General features: G+C 39.9%; 1 protein-coding gene across 2 annotated transcripts in view; it reads left to right on the top strand.

Annotated features, from left to right (window-relative positions):
• The window catches only part of CHSY3 (chondroitin sulfate synthase 3), a 258,961-nt gene that overhangs the window by 15,667 nt on the left and 219,763 nt on the right, over positions 1 to 23,531 (top strand). The window contains exons 1-2 of one of the 2 annotated variants that reach the window (XM_039542839.1): positions 9,544 to 10,415; positions 13,629 to 13,912. In XM_039542839.1, the coding sequence (XP_039398773.1) occupies positions 9,716 to 10,415; positions 13,629 to 13,912 (984 nt within the window). In that variant the 5' untranslated portion in view covers positions 9,544 to 9,715. Of the gene's footprint in view, positions 1 to 9,543; positions 10,416 to 13,628; positions 13,913 to 23,531 lie in introns of those variants that run through there. The other variant, XM_039542840.1, reaches the window with a different exon arrangement.

The raw sequence follows: 23,531 nt of genomic DNA on the forward strand, positions 1-23,531 counted from the left end.
ATATTGCCAATCCACCTCTCTGAGGGGAGAAGAAAGTGTTTTTAAGATTTCCATAGATTACCTCTGGAACTTAAATTTTAGTTTAGATTTGTGGGGCTAAATTCTACCCCAGTTTATACTAGTAATCTGAAACAACTCGATTTATTTCAGTAGTTTCTGTGGAGTTATTCCAGATTTACACCACTGTCAGGGTGCAATGCAACTTCAATTAGTCAATAGAAAGACTGAAGGTTCATAAATTGCACGACCTTGAGATTAAGTAACCATGTTCTCAAATTTAGAAGCCACAATGCTTTGGAGGCAATGTTGTTTAAGGTAAAAAAAAAATAGTGGAGCCAGACTGCAGAGCACATCTTTCTTTGATCAGTTATGCCAGGGTTGGAAAAGTTCCAGCTGGGGCACTGGTGACAGAAGGGATTAAAGAAAGGGTGTTTTCTGCCTTGTCCCCTTGTGCCCTGTTGGCACTCACTTCCATCCTCCCTATTGTTTTTTGTGACTCTTTAAAAGGAGAGAACAGAGGAAATGTGCCCCGTCCCCATTCCCATTCGGGGGGAAAGAGTAAGTGTTTGCTCAGATGAGATTGGGTCATCAATTCCTTTTGCTTGACACATTGGTGACATGTTTTGTTTGAGCAACCATTACAGTGTACACTCACTATATGATAAAGTGAAGCAGGGGTTTACAAAACATTCTCTAGCTGTTCAGAAATACATTTTGCAGTTATAAAAACCTAGAATGTTTTGATACAGTGGAAAACATGGGACAATTCAGGTGCCCTGAAAGAAGTTATCAGAACTCTGAATTTTTATCTGAAAATCTGGGACTGTCCCAGTTTAAAAAAAATAAATCAATCTTTACCTTGAGGCTTAGTAATTACAGGACTCTGACTTCTCTTTTTAAAATATTTACATGGCCTAGTGAAACCAAATGATGGGATTGTTCTTGTCACTTGCACTATTTTGTATACTTGCAATTGCCTTAATTTATCTGGTTTTGTTTTCTTGTTTGCTTTTTATGTTTTGGTTTTTAATTTTTCTTGATTTTGGTTTAGCTGAATTTTCTTTATTCTGGCATGATCATGTCCAATGAAATGATGCATTCATCTGAATGAAAAACAATATACAGTAAATGGGATATCAGTATTAAATCTGATCTTTACATGGCTTTTCTAAAGTCTGGTCTTGGGACACTGTTGCTCCCTGGGAACCAAGCATGGACGTTCTGCTGAGAATTCTGACAGAAGGAATTGCTTGTGTGTTGTTGTGACACACTACTTCTTTCCCAGTATTAATGTGTACATAAATCAAGTTACACTAACAATATATCCAGACTGCATCACTGATTTCTCCTCAAATGGGAAGCCAACTTATAAGGCCTGTGACAACTGCTACCCCTCAGAAACACTACAAAACTCTGACAGCCTTAAGCAATCTATCCTTTCTTTATGAAAAACAGTACTAAGAGACATAGGAATGTAGCAGGAAATGTTATAGGTCCCTTTTTCCAATAATTTGATTAGGCTAGATCATCTCCCCTGGCTCCAACCTCCCACATATAAGGCCAAGAGAGGTGATGTCTTCAACGAAAATCTTCCCCACAGCATGCAGTTGGGACCAAGGTATGCCTCTTTGTGATAAAGGCTATGGAGGCTGCTCCAAAACTGGTAGCACTACCAGGATTTGTTGAAGGATTTGGGCAGAGTCCTAGTAACCCAATGCTCTCTGTGGTCTGCAGTTCCCTGAGCCTCCCCAGCTACAGGGATGCATTACAGACTTTCTCTAGGTAAGATTTATGGAGCCAGACTGGGGGGTGGGGTGAGGGGAGATGCACATTCCTCCAACCTCTTCCTTACCCACTGTTCCCCGTTTGGACTCCTGGCCATATGGGCAACCCTCCACAGGTTCTAAGGAGTGGAAGTAGGAGGGAAGACTTGTGTGTACAGACCTCTTTATCAGGGAGTGTGTGATCTGGTCACCTTTGTGGGTTTTTTCTTTTTTCTTTAAGCCATTTTGCATTTTGATAAAATGTAGTACAGAGTATGTGAGCAAGTCTATCTTGGAGGGAATGAAATACTATAAGATTGCCAATATAAACCACACTATATTGTCATTATCACAACACTTGATAAATAACTATCACTTTACTACCTGTCCTGCAAATCCTACTCCTGTTAATGATTAAGGATCAAGGGTGAAATCTGGCTCCATTGAAGTCAAGGAGAATCTTACTATTTGCTTCAAAGGGGCTAGGGTTTTACCCAAGGGCCCCAGGATTGTTCTTTTCTCTTCAGATCTCCCCGCTTCTTCCTTGCACCACTAATTTTCTGCCTTTTCAAAGCACATGAAAAGCCATGAATATCAAGTCTTCACTTCTCCCTCTTTGTTCAAGAACATTGACTTCTTTGGAGGGTCTTGAATGGTCTCATGTGAGGCTCTAACCTGAAATGCAGCTGCATAGGGGACTACTATTCAGACCCTCTCAATATTTTGTACCATGAGTCTCCAGCAAAGAGGATGAAATGAAGACTGATGTTTGTAGTGTTTCATTTGTTTTATTTATTTAAAAAGGACAGATGAAAAAATCTAAAGCTTCTTTGGTACAACATTCATTGCAAAAGTCAATTTGTTTTGTTTTGAATTGTATCTGACCTTTGTTTCCTTCAATACGGACCAACACTCATGCTACATGATTTGACAAATGTGGCATTTGCTTAATATTACTAAACAACATCTTAGTTAACAGCTAATGTACCGACTTCTGGATGATTTTCTGCTTAGTAAAGTTATTTATAAAAATCATTACTCCATAATCTTTCTTTGGAGCAAAATTTCTTAGTGCACCTGCTGTAGTACATTTTGGATTATTTCTGGTTGTTTCTTGAATAACAGCCTTAACATGTTTGGAAATACATTATTGCTTAATACAATCTCCTAAGATTCCTTTCACAGGAAGTGTATTGTATGTTTTAGCAAAGTAACAAATAGATTAAAAATCAGAATGAGATTAGAATGCCCAGTCAAACTTGTTTTCTTGGAAACAGCTGCTGAGGAGTCAAAGTGAAGCTAGGGGTGGGGTTCAACCCACTGGGTTAACTGACTGACTAGGTTCTGCTCCAGTCACCAGTCTGCATTCTGAGATGCTATGGCAGTTATTGACAATTGTGGCAGTTGAGCTGGAATCTGAAGCTTGATAGCAAAGCAAGACAAATAACTTAAAATGGAAGATGCGTGTCTGGCAAGATGCAGTTTAAGGAAGATGAGGAGCTTGATTCGTCCTTAACTTAGCTGATGTAACATAGGCTACAGTCCCTCCACACACACCCATTGCAAAATGCTTCGGGGGTGTATGTGATAATGCAATCCACATTGCTGAAAGTCTGGAACTGGTCAGTGCAGCCAAAAAGGGGTTTCTAGGATGCATTGATTCAGCACATCCTCTGGGAACCTTCGTGGAGTGGGCTACACTTCTAAATCTCAGTAGAAGGCTGCAACAGAAGCCGTGTCTGCCTAAACTTCAATCCTATCTAGGACACAGATGCCTGTACTGGTGTAAGAATATCCATGGGGCATCCCCTCTAGAGATTCCTGGTCAGGAATCGGAAACGAGCGGATAAGATCCAGAAAAACCATCCCAAGTTTTACACTGAGCCCAATGCATGTTATGGATGAACTTCAGGAGTTTAGTCAGTACTGTGTGGATACTTGTGCTGAGAAGAAAGGATCAATAAAGCTTTTAGTGTGAGTGCCTTGATTTAGGCAGTTCCCCAATAACCTGAGACATGACATAAACTAAAGGGAAATGCTGGAAAGAGAAAATCAAACTTGCATATGAGTTAAAGAATATTAAAGGGTAGTATTTAGAATGGTAAATTTAGAGAGAAAGGAAACAGGAAAAATGCAGAAAACATAGGTTTATTAGCAGTTTCTAAATAAGAACTTTTTTGGCAAAAATGGACATTTGTCCTGTTTGCTTTTGCCAACTGATCATCAAGAGCAAATTATGCATTTGTTCTGTTTTGCCAAAAAAGTGGGGTGCGCCAAGGTACATTTGGGGGGGAAAGGTGGTGATGTGAGGTGGCAGGTGGCAGGGCTTGGGCTGTCAACCCTGCACAGCGTGGGACTCAGTGGTGAGCTCCAGCCCTGGGTGGTACAAGGCTCAGGCCATCCCCATGGGTTGTCTCATTTTTACTTTGGGAAATATCTCTCTCAACCATTTCTCTCCAGCCTCTTTGACTGCCTGGTGCAGCACAGCCCTCCCGTGTAGCCTGTTACTAGTTAGTTCTTCCCAGAGTATGGTGTAAGCGTTGAACATTTTCATGTCCCTCTTGCAAATCTCCTTGAACCTGAGCCTATGTCAGCCACTGGCCTTAGAGCATTCACCATACAGGAGATCTTTTGTAATGCACCCAATTACTCATCTAGTAGATGACCAAGCCAATGGAGCTATGTGTTTTTGAGAATAGTGATTTAGATTTGGCAATTTTGCTTTTTTGAGTGTTTTGGTATTGGGAGCTTTGGTTCTCACTTGATCAAAAACTTTGATTCCTGCCTTTCCTGTTGATTGTGATGTGCTCTTGGATTCTCTGAGATTAGTACATTTCAGAGGAGGGGTTCGTGTTGTGGTGGAGATATGCTGTGTGATTTGCTTAAATAACTAGAAGCATTCTTCAGAGTGTACTGCAAACGAGTCTTTATATTGTACAGTCTTTTTACTAAAAGCTAAGGTTGCAGCTATATGGATATTTATTCAGAGTGTGTTCCATGCTGCATCAGCATTCAGGGAAGGTTCAATTGATTAAATAGATTCTCTGAAATTCAGTGAATTAGATACACCTTCCTTTGTCTCTGTGGTGTTGATGTTAATGCATGCTTTGTTTGGTACAATGGAATTTCCATAGTGAAAACCTGATTTAGCAGTACACAAGTACATTATCTGTGTCACATTCTGCACTGGGAAAGCTGTGAGTATGGAGAACATCCTGTAGGTGTTTTCTGTGGGTGACAATTAAATCAATTTGATACTAGTGTCTAGATCTAGGGTGTTTCCATAAGACTCTCTCCAGCTGTCCTGGAAGCAGGTACTGGTAATGCATGGCCGTTAGTGGGTGTAAAACTCTAGTAGTTTTTGCCCATTGTCATTCATATTTCCCATTTCATGGTGGCCACATATTGTGATCTGAGCTGAAATTTCCAAGCAGATAAAAGTTGCTTGCCTGGAGGTAGCTTGCTGATGATGCTATGAAGTTACTGATAAAATAACTGACATTATAGAACACTAGGGCACCCCTTACCAATCCCAGAGATGTTGGGAACAAAAACAATTGCCACAGTTAATTTGTGAACAGAGTATGCAAAGTGTTAGTAGAGCATATCTGGCATTTTCACTAGACGATAGAAAGTGATGTCTGAGAAATCGGAACTATCTACTGGTGCTTTGTTTAGATGGGAAATGTCACATCCCATGTTGTTTCCTGTCAGGGGTGGTATTCTCAGTTAAGAAACATTTTTTTTTATTTTTATTTTTAAAAAGGTCTTGTATTTATGTAGTTACTCCATCAGAGGATCTGAAGGTGCTTTACAGATGACAAATTATGTTTTGCAAAATGGCCAAGAGGGAAAGTAATATAAACTTCTTTATGCCTCTTTCCCCCAGAGAATAATGGATAAGTGACTCCCACAATAGATCTCATAGTACTAATCTATGGCACAGCTGGGAACAGAACACAGATTTTCTAACTCCCAATCCTGGGCTTTAATTACAAGACCATCCTTCAAATATTTGAATCGGAAACCTCTCCAGTCTTAGCCGCTTCTATTCCTTATTTCTTACCAGCATGGGAGTGATGCCATTGACATTCCCAGCATCCCACATCACCTTCTATGTAATCCTGGGTGCATGACAAGATCTAACAGATTCACTAGCAAACTGATCATGTTTAAATAATACTTTCAACGTAAATGATTTAACAAAATATATTCCAAGGTTGTTTTTTTTTATTTTAAATTGGACATGCAACTTGGGTTACAATATATCATCTCTCAATTTAGGGAACTCACATAGGATGGTGGTTATTAACCACTAGGTGCCACAGTTGCTTCATAGAAATGCAGTAAAATGAGTCTTGATCTGTCAAGGAAAAAAGTCTCAAAGCCTATGTGGTATATCAAAATTTTGGTAATGTATTGTATTTCCAGAATATATGTATATTGCATATTCATAATCAGAATCCATTTAAATATTTAGCTAAATGTTTACTTCACTTTTCTTTCTGTTTAAGAGTTCTCTTTATTAACTAATTCTTTTAGTAGCACACACTGCCTTAAAGTGTGGTTTCACTCTTAAAAGTATGTAAAAATATCCTTTTAAAACAGAATTCATCTCTCTGCACATTTAATTAACAAAGTTTCCACTGCTTTTAGACCTGAAAAGCCAGAACAGTTGAAACTGAGTGACTCAGAGGTCATTTCATCTCGTGTATCATGAACAGAATTGTGTAACTGAGTGGTACTTAATAAACTTGAGCAACCACACTGAAGATAATACAGGTGCACTGGTATCACTGAGGCCATAATTTGAAGATAAAGGAGCTGCATAGCTGTAAATAAACATCTGTTGATGATGCACAGGACTGAAAGAAACTAGCCTAAGTCTCAGAGAGCAAGCTAAATTTGCAAGGGTGGCAATTGGGGTAGAAGGGGAATACAGAAAGCTTTGAGACATACAAACCTCTAGTGCCATTTTTAGAAAAACTTTTTTTTTCCAGTGGAGAGAGAAACTTTAAATATATTTCCTCCTTTCAGTGATCTTAACATTATAGGACATTTCTCACCAAAAGAAGACAAGGTAGAAAAGACAAGGTAGGTGAGGTAATATCTTTTATTGGATCTTCCTGTTGGTGGAAGATACAAGCTTTCAAGAGACATATAGCTCTTCAGGACTAGGGAAGGAAGCAGAGGGTAGCTCAAAAGTTTGCATCTTTCATCAGTAGAAGTAGGTCCAGTAAAATATATTACATTACCTACCTTGTTTCTCTCATATTCTGGGACTGACATGGCTACAACAAGGTGGCAAGCAGATAGAGAAGAACTGAGGGCTATCTCAAAAAATGTATTGGAATTAGAAAAGGTACAGAAGGGCAATGAAAATGACTAGGGGAATAGAACAACTTCCATATGAGAGAGTAATAAGACTGGGACTTTTCAGGTTGGAAATGAGATGACTAAGTGGAAGGAGGAATCTGATATAGGTCTATAAAATCATGACTGGTATGAGAAAGTAAATAAGGAAGTGTTTATTCCTTTTTATAATAGCAGAACTAGGGGGTCACCAAATGAAATTAACAGGCAGCAGGTTTAAAACAAATAAAAGGAGGTATTTCTTCACACAACGCACAGTCAACCTGTGGGCCTCTTTGCCAGAGGATGCTGTGAAGGACTATAACAGGACTGAAAAAAGAACTAGATAAATTCATGAAGAATAGGTCCATCAATGGCTATTAGATAGGATTGGCAGGGATGGTGTCCCTAGTCTCTGTGTGCCAGAAGCTGGGAATGGGTGATAGGGGAAGGATCACTTGATGATTACCTGTTCTGTTCATTCAAGCAGGGGCACCTGGACTTGGTCACTGTCAGAAGACCGGATATTGGGTCTGACCCAGTACTGCTGTTCTTATGTTCTTAGGGATGGCTAACAAAGGGTGGAATGATAGAGCCCATGGATATCTCTTGATCCTAAGAAGAGTCCCTTCTTAAAAACATTGTAGTTCTGTGGAAACAGTACAGTCTGAGAACAAAAGTTACTTTGGAAGCAACTTCTCTGTAGGTGATGACGATGAAGTCTATTAAGTCTGCAAAGTACACTTTGGGAGTAAGGCTTACACGTTCTACAATTAAGAGGTAAAATATCTGTACTGACTTTCATCAAACACAGAAATTGAGCTGAGAATAATGTGAGAGAATTCCCATTTTGGGGGAAAAAAATTCTATAAAATATCTTCTGTATCCCACCTCTTCCATTGATTTTTATCTGGCTGAACCATCTTCTCTCCTCCCCACCTCAATGTCACTTAGTCTTGCCTTCTTTACATCTGATGTATAATAAACAGAGCCCTCAAATGTACCTTACTGCCACAGATTTTAAGAGTTACAAAAAAGTAGATGCTTTTGATGGAAAAACTATTACATATGTGCTAATGGAGTTTCAAGAATTATTTCAGTGCAATTATATTTGGGTGCTAGATAATTGGGTGCTAGAAACTTAATTTCAGTGGTTGTGTTGTTGTGTAGCTTTGATGAAGGTATTATTAGTTGAAGGATGCTGATATCACTAGTGGATGTAAATATTTTGGGCAAATATCAATGGTAAGACTGTTAAGTTTAAAAACTGTTTATAGATGTGGACTGAAAGTAGTTTGTCACCTGTCCATTATTTTAACACTTATGCCTTTGAAGGAACCAGCTTTTACATTCCCAGATCCGAGGTCTATACAATTATCTTTCTTAATGATTGGAGAAATTCAGACTGGGGGAAGCTACCTAACAATTTTGAAGCTCTTAGTAACATATTTAGCAAGTTATGAAGCAAGCCAGGGAGGAGGGGAGAAATACACTTCCTGGCTTGAAAGTTATTAAATGTTCAAAGCCAAGGAACAGATGGGGTGGAGGACTGAAGTTTCCATGCCTCCCTCACAAAATATATCCCCACTTTGTCTTTAGTAATTATCCTTTTGAGGGAAAAACCGGGCCCCTCTCTCTTTTTGCAAAGTCCCGTGTCCTCTTTTAGCTAAAGGAAACTCGTGAGTGCTGGTGATGCAATAGCTCTTTACAGCTCTCCCCCTCATAACGGTGGGGGATGAGTAAATGTGTGGGTGCAGTGTTAACCCCCCCCCCCATACTTACAGCCTTGATTGGCCAGCAGCTGCTGTTGGAAGGGGCATTTCCCTCGCTAGTGTTAAGCAGCCTGATGCTCCCAGGACTGGGAGGGAGCGCGTGGCTGCTAGTCTAGCCCGGCCTGGTGCTTTAGGACTTTCCTGACCCCCTTCACCCCACTCCGCTCCCGCAGCTGCCTTGCTGCGGCTGGGTAGTGCGGCGGGGCTAGGGCACCGGGAGGAGCCCAGGCTGGAGCTGGGAGAAAGGACACGGGTGCTGCCCCCGGTCGGGGTTGGAGCAAGGACAGGGCGCCAGGGGCAGGGAGAGGGGAAATGGGAGCGGGGGAGCCGAGGGAGGACGGGGCCCCGGGCCGGGCAGGGGGCGCAGCGGGAGGAGGACGGGGAGGAAGATCTGGGAAAAGGGGGCGGCCCGTAAAAAAATCGTTTCCTTCCGGAGAAGCAGCTGCGGCGGGGACTCGCCCTGCCCGGGGTCCAGGCAGCGGCGGCGGCTGCTGCTCCCTCCTGGGTGAGGCGCTCGGCGGCCGCCGCGGGAGTGGGATGAGCGGCGAGCTGGGGCCGCCGCCGCCGCGTGGAGGAGGCTGAGCGGTGGGAGGGGCGGGGAGGGACCAGCCGGGGCGGTGACAAGGTGCCAGCAGTGGAGGGGCCGCCGCCGCCGCCCGGCTTCTGCTGCCGCCGGGAGAAGTTTCGCTCGGAGCAACAGACGCCAGCAGCCGCCGTCGGAGCGGGAGGAGGCGCTGAGGCCGGGCCGCCCGGCAGTAACTCGGCACAGGGAGCTCGGCAGCAGCCTCCTCGCCGCGCAGCTCGTGTGCGGGACCCTCCCTCCGCACCATGGCAGCGCGGTCCCGCAGACCCTGGCTGAGCGTGGCGCTGGGGCTGGTGCTGGGCTTCACCGCCGCCTCCTGGCTCATCGCCCCCAAAGTGGCCGAGATGAGCGAGAGGAAGAGACGCGCCTCCAGCCTTTGCTCCTACTACGGCCGCGCGGCGGGGGGCGCCCGGGCGCAGCAGGAGGCGGCGGCGGCCGTGCTGGGGGGCACCGGGTTCAGGAGCAGCCTTTGGGAGCTGCAGCCGCAGGCGGAGGAGGGCACCGTCCCCAGCCCCCCAGCCGCGGCCGGCGGGGAAGGGGAGCCGGAGGAAGAGGAGGAAGCCGGGGAGAAGCGGAGCGGCAGGCCCGGGAGCAGCCACAACGGGAGCGGGGACTGGGGGGGTCCCGCGGGCTGTGCCAAGCCCCGCAACTTCCTCTACGTGGGGGTGATGACGGCCCAGAAGTACCTGGGCAGCCGGGCGGTGGCGGCGCAGCGGACCTGGGCGCGCTTCATCCCCGGCAGGGTGGAGTTCTTCTCCAGCCAGGGCTCCGCTTCCCCGCTCGCGGGGCCCGGGCTGCCGCCGCTGCCAGTCGTCGCCCTGCCCGGGGTGGACGATTCCTACCCGCCGCAGAAGAAATCCTTCATGATGATCAAATACATGCACGACCACTACCTGGACAAGTACGAGTGGTTCATGCGGGCGGACGACGATGTCTACATCAAAGGTGATGCTGGGCACCCAACACTCGTCCCCAAACGCTCAACCCCTCCTGGGGCCCTTCCCAGAGCTGCAAACCTGGGACCGGCTTGACGTGGGGGGAGATTCCCATCGGGGGCAATGACAAGCCACGTGACTCGTCAAAAGCAATAGCTAAAACCCGTTTCTATCCCCTCTTCTCCCCCACTTTCCAGAGCTGCCAAACCGGGACCATCTGTACCAGGGAGAGTTCCACAAATGGGGGAAACTTTATCTCATTGAAACGCACTTAAATAACCACGCAAGCCTTTTAAAAACTCCCTTCTAACTAACCCCAATATGTGAGCGTCCTTCATCCTGTGCTAATCCCCGCCAGAGAGTGAGAGCTGGCAGCAGGTCTGACTCCTCGGTTCTTCAGCGCGTCCCCACTGGCCTGAAAAACACACACCACCTGTGTGTGTGTGTGTGTCTGTCTGGGTAGTTTTGAAAAACTTAGCCAGCGGTTTGTGACCTCTGTCAGAGATCGCTAAAAGTCCCAACACTTCGGCAGGGATTTATAGCTGGAAACAGAATTGCCAGTACAGGTGTCCGAGGGAATTCAGTTTTGCGGGTATGTAGGAAATGAGTCTGCGCTCTTTTTCGCCCAGGCTTGAGAAATTAATGTATAATGCAGGGTTTTCGCCTGGAACCCTACATAATCTTTTAAAGGAGCTCTTCGATGTTATCCCAGGCGTAGTTCAGAGATAGTGGTTATCTGAGGGATTAATGTTGTTTTTTCTCCTTCACTCCAATTTTTCTCTTCCCCTTTCGCCCCCGAAACCGGGACAATAGCAGCTGAATGCAATTACTTTTATTTGCAGCAGACTGTAATATTGTGTATGAACTTACCTATTATCTTTAAATGCTGATTCCTTCAAGATGCTAGTAACTTGCTATTCACTACGCCTAGAAGTCAGTAGTAATCCTCAGATCTGAGATATGCTAAGGTATTGTTATCCCAGGACACTTACAGTTAAGGAATGGGGATACTTTTTGGTACTAACATGCTTGCTTATAGTCAGTTGCTTCCGCCACTGAGTAACGGGGAGCATACATCTGTCTTTTGTAATAAAGGAAGATGAAATATCCAGTCTGTGAGGCTTTTAAAAGTGTTCCACTTCCCTTAAAATACTTCCAAAGGGTGTATTGGTTCGAATCCAGAGAAACATTGAGGTATGTCTGTTCTCCGAGGTGTTGCGGGGTTTACCTCGCTTCTCAATTCCTTGTGCGTGTACTGGGGTGGTTTCCAAGTGATGTTATACAAGGCACAATAGTTGGAACTGTAATCAGGTTGCATAGTGAAGGCAGTTGGTGGGACGCTAAGCTTTTAGTGATATTAATATTCAGGAACCAAGACTTTTTCGGTGGAAAATCAATATTCTTGAATACCTTAAGGGCGGTGAAGATGATGTGCTGGAAATTATGCTTAAGGATCAATCAAATGCCTCACTGTTTGAAGCAAATAGTTACCATTTTAATGATGTGCCTCTAGGTTGGGTGACTTAAAGAGGATCAGTTACTACAGTCTGGGCACTTACTTTGGTCAAAGGAAAGAAATCTGCCAGGTTTCACCAGTTGCAGAATTTAAGATGAACTTTAGGGAAGAGATTAAGTTCAAGCTGGTGGGAATTCAGTTATGCTTTTCACTGTTGTGCTTTAAAGCTTCCCACATTGCTCAGCTATGCAGCCTAAGGGTGGCAGTCCATCCTCATCTTACTCCTCTGTATACAAGTATTGCATCTCACAATGCAGGTAGTATTACACGTCAGACACCCATGCTACTTGGGCACAGCAGTATGAGTTAAGAACTGAATTTAGATCTGGCAAAAGTAATTTTCAGCAGATTTTTTTTAAAATGAAATACATTAAAATTGTATCTTTTGCTGCTTTTTTAAGATATATATATTTTTGATAAAATAATTCCTTTTTGTTGTTCCATGCATCCTTTGAATCCAGGATTTTTCTTTATTATTTTTGCCCATTAATGTTGCAAAGGTTCCTTGTCAGGCCATTGTCATGTTTTGCAGTGCATCTCTGAAAAGCTTTTGCAGCATGCTTTCTATTCAAGTTTTTAGTACCATTGGAAAATGGCCTTCTGATACATGCTGCCTTACAATGTTTGCTTTTGCTTAAGGAAAAATGCTTGTGTTCTGATAAGCAAAAATTTCTCATCATCAATGGATTATGTATATTAGCATGAGGGCTAAATTTGCAGTGCCTATTGAAGGTGTTATGGAATGTAGCAATTTTGCTAACGAAGGAGATGATTTTCTACCTATTTAATTTTGTCACTTTATTTTTTTAAATGACTTTATGGACTAACTTGCTTGCTACATTTCATAATTATATATTCACATGTGTATATGTATACATTTTACAGTATAGAAGTAGTACAGAAAGAAACTGCCACTCTTTTTTTGTACTAATCTGTAACTTGGAAGCCACCAATTTTTGTAAATTGCTGCAAGGCTAAATTTATACACCAAATTGAAACTTTAAGAAAATATTCTCAAAAGGAGAAATTATATCGTTATCTTTTGCTGTACTGCTTTGCATCATTGGAAGCATCTGGACAAGTGACTGAACTCAGGTATAGACTTTGGGGGAATATGAAAAAATATTTGACAAAAAACAGGTTTAAATTAATTACATCAGTTGTATTTTTTTAATTAATCCTGTTATATTTATTTCTGACATGATTTTCTCCATTTGGGGTAATATATCAATGCAGATTTTGTCCATGTAAGTTTACTAGGATGTCAGGTCTAATTATGACTTCTCCTTATTTTGGTAGAAAACTTACACTGGAAATGGTGTTCCAGTACAGCTATACTGGCAAACCATCCTATTGTAAGACACATTTTATACTGGCAAATAATATTTTTTCTCCATATAGCTTGTAGCAGTTGTCCAAATGAAAGGGAACTATACCAGCAAAAGTACTTTTTTGTTAGTATAAATGTGTCTACACTAATGCTTTTGCTGATGTAAAATGCCTTAAAACTTACATCAGAATAGGAAAATTGGTTAGGTGTGACATTTTTTCTTTTTAAGTGTGTATTGGAACACAGAAAACTACATTAGACTATTATAGAAAATTATGACAAAGGTGCTTGTTACGTTTAAAGAATGGTTGAGATGCAGAAAACTAGATGACTGTTAGAAGAGCTGAAGAGATAATGCTCACCTTTTCTCTTCCTAGGTGAAAAATTGGAGGAGTTCCTTAGGTCACTGAACAGCAGTAAACCTCTCTATTTGGGGCAAACTGGTCTGGGAAATATTGAAGAACTTGGAAAACTGGGGCTTGAGCCTGGAGAAAATTTCTGCATGGGAGGGCCAGGAATGATCTTCAGTCGAGAAGTTCTCAGGAGAATGGTGCCACATATAGGTGAATGTCTTCGAGAAATGTACACCACACATGAGGATGTGGAAGTGGGAAGATGCGTCCGACGGTTTGGTGGAACCCAGTGTGTTTGGTCATATGAGGTAAGAAGTAAGTCATGATGGCTTTAATATACAGTTTTCTATGTGAGAACGTAAGTAAATGTATCTCTAATCTTTCCCCTTCTTTACTATTTTTAAGTGCACATATATCAGGATGTAAATTACTGATGATAAAAATATGAAAAATACATTCACAGAGCCTCATCACTGAAAAATATTTTGATTTATTTCTGCCCATAAGTACAAGTTGTTTTCAGGTGCCAGAGTGAGCTCATATCAGTAAGAAGCTGTATCATAAATATGTCATTTTATATATATCATGGTTTATTATAATACTAGCTTAAGGGTTTATATGGATTTGTTCTATAAATTACAGTTTGTATAAACATGCATATTAACATTTCGATCACTATTTTTCTGATTGTACAAGACAAAGACATTATTTGCAATCACTCAACAGATTATATCCTTCTATGAGTTCTTCAGCAATGTTATTGTGGTGTTCAGAGTGTAGTAGCATTTAGTATTTTCCTAAGGGTTCAGATGTACTTTTTAATAAAGAACTGTTTGCTATGTGAGAAAGCAAAGTGGTATGATAACTTATTCTGGAGTCTAATGAAATGGTGTTTGATGAAGAATATATCACGCCAATAGATACAGGCAACATAACAAATTATAGAAGTCATACATATTCAAGGAGCACATAAATTCCTCTAATATTCAATCAAGTTTTTAAGAAAAAATACATATTAGGCTACTAAAAATTTGGTTGCAATACTGATATTATATTTTACAGAACTAAATCAACCTCTATAGCTGTTTTACTAGGGGGGCTATAATTAGGTGTAAGATTATGCTTGTAGATAAAAATATAGACTCAGAGTACATGGATAGGAGTCATAGCTGATATGGTGAATATGATTTAAGCTATTTTGATTGGTTCTTTAGTATTGATGTATGCTTGCCCTTGTGGCACCATCTCATTAAACAGGAAAAAATCATTTCAGTAGGCCAGTGAAAAAGGTTATGAGCCATTAAAGACAAAAAGGCAGTAAAGTAATTGGTTTTGTGTGTTATTTTTCAGAAAGCTTCAGCTAAATGTGGTGGTCTTTTTTTAAAATGGCTTTGGAAAGCTACATTGGATGTAAATAGGTGAATGATGGCTAAAAATCTCTGCTTAGTAAAATATTGCTTGCAGATAGTGAGAGTCTTGTAATTAACCACATTATTAATAAGTGTGGTTGAAGATTTATTTTGAGAACATTTTGTGTTACAGTGCATAAAATACACTAGTGGCATAGAAAAATTGCTTAACAATAATGAAATAATGGTGTGCATCATGCAGATGGACGTAAAACTTTGACTAGGATTCTCTAATCACCATTTTAATCAAATTACTAAATTTGGATCCAGAGCCTACATTCTGATCTATTTGGGCTACTCCCACACAAAGCCCCATTGAAGTCGGCAGGGCTTCATGGAGTTGCAGGGAGTCTATCCATGCATAATAGAATGCAGGATGGTGCCACAGTCCTAACAGTGCCATTCTGAGAGATTGTGGTTCTATTTCACCCATTCTTCTTTGTTGTCTTGGTTAATCCCCCTCCCTCCCCCCAAGATAACTGGCAATCAAATTCTGCATTGAGCTCCACATGAGCAGAGAGGTCCACCTGCGTGGGGCTCAGGGAAGGATTGTGGCCTTAAACTGTCTGCTTTTTGGAGATGTGTTTATGCAGCACTTAGAATAATAGGATCTCCAATTCTGACTGGGACCTTTGAGAGTCACTGCCATATATACAATATACTAAATAAAGAAAAACTGAAAAGTAAATGTTTGATACTATAATATTAAATGGTGATTTTGAAGTGTCCTAGTATTAGAAGAATTTTGTCACTTCACATACAAAGAGCTCTAAAACACATATATGATTAAAACAAACTTTTTGAGACAATACATTAGTTCTGAAGTATTAAATATTAAAGTTAGGTATAAAGGAGAAGTGAAATGAGTAAAAATTCTTCATAGCAAACTAAAGTGCAGTCATTTTTAGACATGAGGAATGCATATATTTTCTATTCATTCATTTAGATGTGCTAAGAAGTAGGATGGGATTTTAAGATGGAAAAAGGAAAAAAATAGATCTGCAACATATTTTTAAGTCACATTGTGACAAAATATATTTTTTAAAATTTTATGAAAAAAGGATTTTATTGAAGCATTTAAGATCTACTGGTAACACATTTTACAATGGCTCCATGAATAGTGATGGTGTACTCCTTTATGATTTTCTTAGAACAGCAAGCTACTTCACATACTTAAGGTCAATTTTTTTTCCCTCGGGTAAATGCATGCAACTCCTGGGGCCAGTCCTGTACTCCTTATGTAGGCAGACATTGAGTCCAGGTGGGTTGCAATACCTGGACAGAACAGAGTGATTTCAGGACAAAGTCTAATCCTTCTTTATGAACTTCCACGCTTCTGTTGGGCCTTATTCTGCAGCAACATACAACATAAATTAGGAATATCTCCACAGTAATGAATGGATTTCAACTGGTGTAAGCAAGAGCAGAATCAGGCCCACTATTGCATTTCTTTGGGGTGAGTCTGAACTGTAAGTTCTTAGTGCAGACATGGAACAGTACTATTTACAGATTGTGTACTTAGCTTTCAGAGAAACAGGTGGTCATAGTTCTCTATACTGTAGCCTTATTTTCTCAGTTGCAGTTTTTTTTCTCAGTGTGCTTTTTAAGTCATACATGAAGATTACCTTCAGAAAAGTCAGTGTTATACAGAGCACATCTTGAAGGTTAAACATCAGAACTGTGCGCTGAGTGACAAAAGTAAAATCGGTAAGAGTGGCAACCCATCTGTGTGTTTTCTGCTTCTGTTCTGTATGGATTTAACCTCTGGCAGCTAATACCTTTTATCTACGCTATGTGCAAACTGACATTTTAAAACCCTGTTAATGTATTTTAAAACATTGCTCATTTTTCCAGTGTAGACAAATACAATGATGATTCAATATTCAAATTTTTGGTGATGTCACACTAATTGATATGTAATGGACCAGACCTGACCTTACCTGGTTAAGGTAAACCCTATCTCAATGTATTTAATGCAGTATTGCCAGCCCTTGCTCCCAAAAAATCATGAGCCTTTGAAAAACTTGCAATTGTCTTGTGATTTTTCTGGTGGTGTTTTTTTGTTTGTTTGTTTTTGAGCTTTTCAGGGTTCATGTTTTCAAGCTTTTCTTTGTAACCCTGAGGTCTAGAAACTTCCATTTTATTTTTAATGAGATTAGCTGTGTTGTTAGTGATGAATAGTTTTATAAACGTTTATATTCTATAGCAGGGGTAGGCAACCTATGGCACGCGTGCCGAAGGCAGCATGCAAGCTAATTTTCAGTGGCACTCACACTGCCCGGGTCCTGGCCACCAATCCGGGGGGCTCTGCATTTTAATTTAATTTTAAATGAAGCTTCTTAAACACCTTAAGCCTTTTTAAAACACCTTTTAAAAAACCTTATTTACTTTATATACAACAATAGTTTAGTTATATATTATAGACTTGTAGAAAGAGACCTTCTAAAAATGTTAAAATGTATGACTGGCACGCAAAACCTTAAATCAGAGTGAATAAATGAAGACTCGGCACAGCACTTCTGAAAGGTTGCTGACCCCTGTTCTATAGAGTATAAAATATTACAGTATTTTAAAACTACACATGATTGTTTATTCGTTTACCATTTTAAAGGGACTTGACTGTGGAAGCTTGTATTGGATAATTTATTTGCGGTGTGTCCCTTTTTTAAATGATGATGCTGATTTTGTAAACATTTTTTTTAAAAATTGTATCCCCTGGGCGTAAAATAGAAAATAGTTAATACTATAAAGCAGGAAAATAAAATGCAGGATATAACTAGCTGCATACATCACCCCATCAGGAATTGGACAGCGTTATTGTGAATACTGGGTACCAAATTGAGCAGGAGGTGACAATTGAGATAAGTAGTGTGTTTCCAGAACTGAAAAAGGAGAATCAGGAAAGATGGAAAGATAAGTCAAGGACCCCTCTTACCAAGTTGATTTGTGAGTTTGAATACCTTAGGTTTTGGAGGCCAACTTGAGATTTTAAGCGGCCTCAACACTTTCTCAAAATCCTGTTTTTTTTAAAACAAAAAAAGAGATAAGGTATCTCAGGTTCAGAGAAGATTGGTTTAAACTGGAACAGGTGCAGAAAGAGCTACTAGAATAGTAGAAAAAGAAGGACCTGTTTTATGAAAGGAGGCTGGAAGAACTTGGCTTTTTTTAGTCTAGTAAAAAGAAGGCTGAGGTGGGATGTGGGATATGATTGCTCTCTCTAAATGCATGTGTGGGCGGGTAATGAAGAGGGTGAAGAAGAGTTATTTAAGATCAGAGATGGTGTTGGCACAAGAATAAATGGATGTTAACTGGCCGTGAACAAATTCCGGCTGGAAATTAGAAGAAGGAATGGGGTTCTCAAACAGACTCCAACAGGGGTTGTGGGGCAAATAAAGAGAGCAGAACAAATTTATTAGTGCATTTATATGAAATGGTTACTTGTGATGGTAGGGGACAGGGCGCAAAAGACCTGGGGCTCATTTCTGGTTTACATCTTCTGTTTCTAAATACTCATGCTTCAGGTTTTCAAACAGCCATTGGCAGGGACCAGGAAGGTGTGTTTTCCCCCAATGTATTCTGGGAGGTTTTTATTTAATCTCTTTCCTCTGAAGCATCAGGTTTGGCCAGGGTAGGAGATGGGGCAGGGTGGGCAATGGCTCTGAGGTGGCACCAAGCATTCTCTTTCTCAGGTGCTTGGCTGGCTGGTTCTTGCTCACATGCTTGTGGTCTAACTGATCACTATATGTGGGGTTGGGAAGAATTTTTCGATAGGTAAAATTGGCAGTCGAGAGTTTTTTGCTTTCCTCCACAATGTGTGGGTGTGTGTTATTTGTCTGGATTATCTGGGTATATCTTATTTATTCATTTCCTGGCTGTTTCAGGGGGCCTCAAGCACTGGTACACCTCGGTCTCCCCTAATCTCTCCCTTTTGCACATAATAGTTTGGTCTCCTGTGGGTTGTAATGTGCTGGTTTCATTGTGGGTTCAGTGTGCGCTTGCTGGGTGGTGTTAGTGGCCTGTGCTATACAGGAGGTCAGTCTATATGATCTAGTCGTCTATTGGTCCCTTCTGTGATGCTATGGGTACTACCTCTTCCCCCTCCAAAAGAAAATGTTGCTTTTTGAAAACCATGGTCTTCAAATATTAATATTAATATATTGTAATTCACAAGAGGTGGTGCCTTTTTCTAGTTTAGAGGGGTTGGGGGGGATAATTTCAATATGTTTCAATAGTAATTTCTGGGATCTTCATGAGGCATGCAGACGCAATGCATGCTCCATAAACTCTGTATGCGGGACAAGTGTGCTTCCTAAAACTTAGAGGCCATGTATGTTTTATGTAGAATGCATGGGCCAAATGCACGTTTTTATAGCACATGCATAGCCAATGCTTCCAAGCTCCTTTGGAGCGCCTAAGCTCTAGAGGGAACAGCTTTCTTGCATTTCCTCTCCCACAGAGCTTATGAATTTAGCTTCTGGCTTCACTCTTGCAGATCTACGTAACTATTTAAAATTAAACTAAATAAAAAACAGTATTTTAAAGGTAGTTCAAGGTATTATACCAACCTCTGATTCATCATCCTGATTTTTTACAACATTTTCTTATTTTTAAAACAATCTTTCTCTCTCCTCTTGTTGTGTGTGGGGGGGGGGATGTGCACACAAGCACAGGAGGCTGACTATAATGAAAGAGTGAAAATGATTATACAAAGTGATGTATAATGCCCAGACTAAACAAAAATAAAAATATTTTCTAGTCTTCAGTTTCAGCAATTTTAGGTGTTGTAGTACTTGTACTAATTGATAAGGTTCCTTAAGTTTTAATAGAACAGTAGTCTAACATGCCAGATATATTCCCTTATAGTTGGGGTTTAATCACTTTATTGTGGTAGTATATACAGGAAAGTAAAATCATTTAGGCTCTCACATTGCCTCTGAATAATTCTTCCATTAAGCATGTGTGCTGTAGATTCAAATTCATGAATTTAAAAGTAGACATCTAATTGAAGCCCGTGAAATCACTATTTAATGCCTACCAAAGATGTTCTTGAATACAAATTGTTTACTGACTTTAGTGATAGCTTCTGAACCTTTCAGGCTAGTTTTTTGGGCACCTAAATAAGGGATTGGGGTAACATTTTAAATATTTTAGGTATTTTTGAAAATTTTGCTGCAGGAATCTTAACTGTAGAAACCTGTTGTTGAGAATTCTGGCTATTGTTAATGTTATTGTTATGTAAATTTTGACTTCTACTGACTTCTACCATTGTATGCATGGTTAAGCAATTATTTCTGAGTTCTTTCAGCTTGGTGCCCAAAATAGTTCTGTTGCATTATAATGTACACTTTTTTATAAACACTTCAGTTTTTGAAAATTAACATAATTTAATTTGCTGCTACTTGGAATTTTCCTTACTAAAAATGGTGAGAGTTAATATTAAAATATTTCCTGGGAGTTAAGCATCTAACTTCTATTTGTGCTTTTGAAAATCTCTCCTGAGAGATGTCTATATAGTCTCAGTTTTAAATCTGAAATATATTTAACTGGAAAAACCTGCAAACTAAAACAAAAAAACATCTACTATGAAGTAGTAACATATGTGCACACTTTTCCTTTTAAAACTATCTGCATTCTCCCTCCCCTCCCCCGGATAAAAGACTTTAACTAAAACACAGACCTTTATTTTTTTAAATTTTATTTTATGATGGGTAGTTGTAGTGAATTCTAGCTTAATAAAATTGGTTCAGTTTGACCTTCCCACACAGATAAGATACTAGATTCCCTTTTTTTTCCTGGATAATTTCCCAGGCATCCAGCATAACTACACATGTTATATTCCGTAAGTAGACCACTGAATTAATAATATCTATTGCAAAAGACATTCCACCTTATTGAAAATCACAACGCTGGAACCATATGCAGTATCAGTACTATGTTGTTCTGCTTGTAAAATTCTCCGTGTTTTCTTGGAACATTATTGGTGAACATTCAGTATATTTCTTACTCTATGTGTGTTAGGTAAATAGATGGCAATGAGGCAGATAGTAAAATATTTGTGGCATGTATTCATCAGTTTCAGCAATAAAATAAATTATTTAAACTGTATATCGTGTCTCTAATGTATTTTGCCCTATTAGTCTAGTTGATATTTATTTGCACAATATGTACGAATCAGTGAGCTTGTACGAGGTGTAAATGCACAGAACCAGTTTTTTATGCTTTTTAGCTGCTTAAGAAGCAGTGGGTTGACTGAACCCACTTGGAGCCAAATTTTGTTCTCTGTTGTGCATGTATGGCCCCTGTTGATGTTAATGAGTGTTCTATATGTGCACATAAGAGTAGAATTTGGCACTACCTATGAAAAGCTGCATATTTCAGTATTGGAAATGGCTATTGGAATCTGTCAAAGTATGTTTTAACTGACTAGTTAGTAGTTTTAATGGTATTTTTGGCTTTTATATTAAATTGGCACTTTCTAAGTATTTTGTGTTTTTGAATCATTACCGTCTTGGGGTTTAGAGGTTGGTTTATTTTTAGATATTCCACCCTTATTCCACCCTTGTTAGATTTTTAAGCATTGTAGAAAAACTATTTACAGCTATCTATATTTTATTGTTCAAAATACAGGTTGGGTAAATTTTCAGTAGTATTCAACCAAACTTCTAAGTGTTTGTGCAGACAAACAATTCGAGTTGTGGAGTGCAAATATAAATAGGTTTTGATCCTGCAAATAGTTATGCAAATGCTTGACTTTATGCTCCTCCTTTATACTGTCAGTAGGGGAGTATGTAACTACAGTATGTCTATAAATATTTGTGGGATGGGGCTGTAGAGACTGTTTTTAAAAAGTGGGATATTATTTTCCCAGGTTTGACTTCTTTTTTAAATGGGTGAAATTTAGATCCACTGTGCATTTATTATGAATTCTCCCCATTGATATTTTCTCTTTGTTTAATAAAGTGGGATTTATTTTGTTAACATCTTCTTTTAATAGTCTATGAGGGTATTTTCGTCTACCTTGTTTACTAATATTGTTTGAAACGAATACAATAAAACTTGTTTTTCAGCATATTTGATTGTATCCTTAAACATATTGGCTCCTCAAACTAATTTCTAAGTGCACGTTTGATTTATTATTGTAAGAATATATATGCAGTTTCAGGGCAGTTCTGTGAACAAATATCTTAGTATTTCCATCTTTCTTTCCTCCAGACATTTTTTATATTTATATGTTTTCACACAGAAAAAAAGTGGTCCAGTGGATTAAAGCATAGGAATGGAAGCCAGGAAATCTAGGTATTTATTTGTATGATCTTTGACGTGTCACTTAACCTATCTTTGCCCTTGTTTCCATAGTATTTCTGACCTGGCTGAAACTAGGAAACTCCAGGTACATTTCAAGAACCTGTTCTTGTGAGATTTGCAACTCAAAGCAGTTTGGATAAATTCAGTTCAGTGTAATTGAATTGTTGCTTGTATTCCAACTAGGGAGACTAAATTGACTAGAAAGTGCTATCATTTGAAGTGTACCATATGCCAGTGCTGTCAGCATTTGCATATTATACAGACATTCGTATAGTATGGTACGTTTTATAGACATAACTTTTTATTATATAGGTATTCAGTTCATAATTTTGTATTTAAATTCACATTCACAGGCCTTATTTTACAGTGGCTGACTGTGTTAAAAAACCATGCATTTAGGATAATGAAAGGGAATGTGGGTGGCTGCGTTTTGAAAAAATGGATGCTTCATGTTGTCATCAAACTACATTTTCTGTCTGTTCTAGATTATCTATTAATACAGCTTTTTTTTCTGGAAAATAACTGAGTAGTGGATCAGTATAAAATAAGTAAAAATTCAGGTGCAGTTTAAGATACCAAGGATGAAGTTCACAGGAGCCAGGTAGGACTTTGTCAGTAAAAGGCTCTAGCCTCTAGATTTGATCCTATTGGAAATATGTCATAAGCAAGTTGCAAGGTGCATCTTTGTCCTATTTTTCCATTAAATGTAGATTCTGGAATTGTTGGCTTTTAGCCTACTGACCCTTTTCCTCCATCTCTGCCTTTAAAATAGTTGTGGTGAAGGGCCTTCAATGTATTTACTCCTTGTGTCCCTGATTCAGCAAAGCACTCAAAAATGTACTTAACTTTAAGTATGTTTGTGTGCTTTGTAGTATTAGAGCCTATATTAAGGTAATGTTAATTGCTCCCAACTTAAGCCATATCGGATATGTTCAGATATCAGTAAATTGTTTTGCCTTCTCTATAGTCTTTTTGCCTCCCTGTTGGATTGAGATTCCAAAGGTTGGTGGCAAAAGAATAACAGAGGGTAATTGACTCTATGTACCCCATTGTCTGAAATCTAGTCACTGAAGACAAAGACTGGTCTCTGCCCAGAATAACTGGTTTAGCCAGTGAGGGAGTCACCTTGGCAAGGGGTCATGTGACATAGGGAGGTGAAGATTTTTAAAAGGGCAGACGCTGTTCTGCTTGGGAGCCACCTTCTCCAATCTAT

Source organism: Mauremys reevesii, linkage group 6 (assembly GCF_016161935.1).
Source record: "Mauremys reevesii isolate NIE-2019 linkage group 6, ASM1616193v1, whole genome shotgun sequence".
Lineage (NCBI taxonomy): Eukaryota > Metazoa > Chordata > Testudines > Geoemydidae > Mauremys > Mauremys reevesii.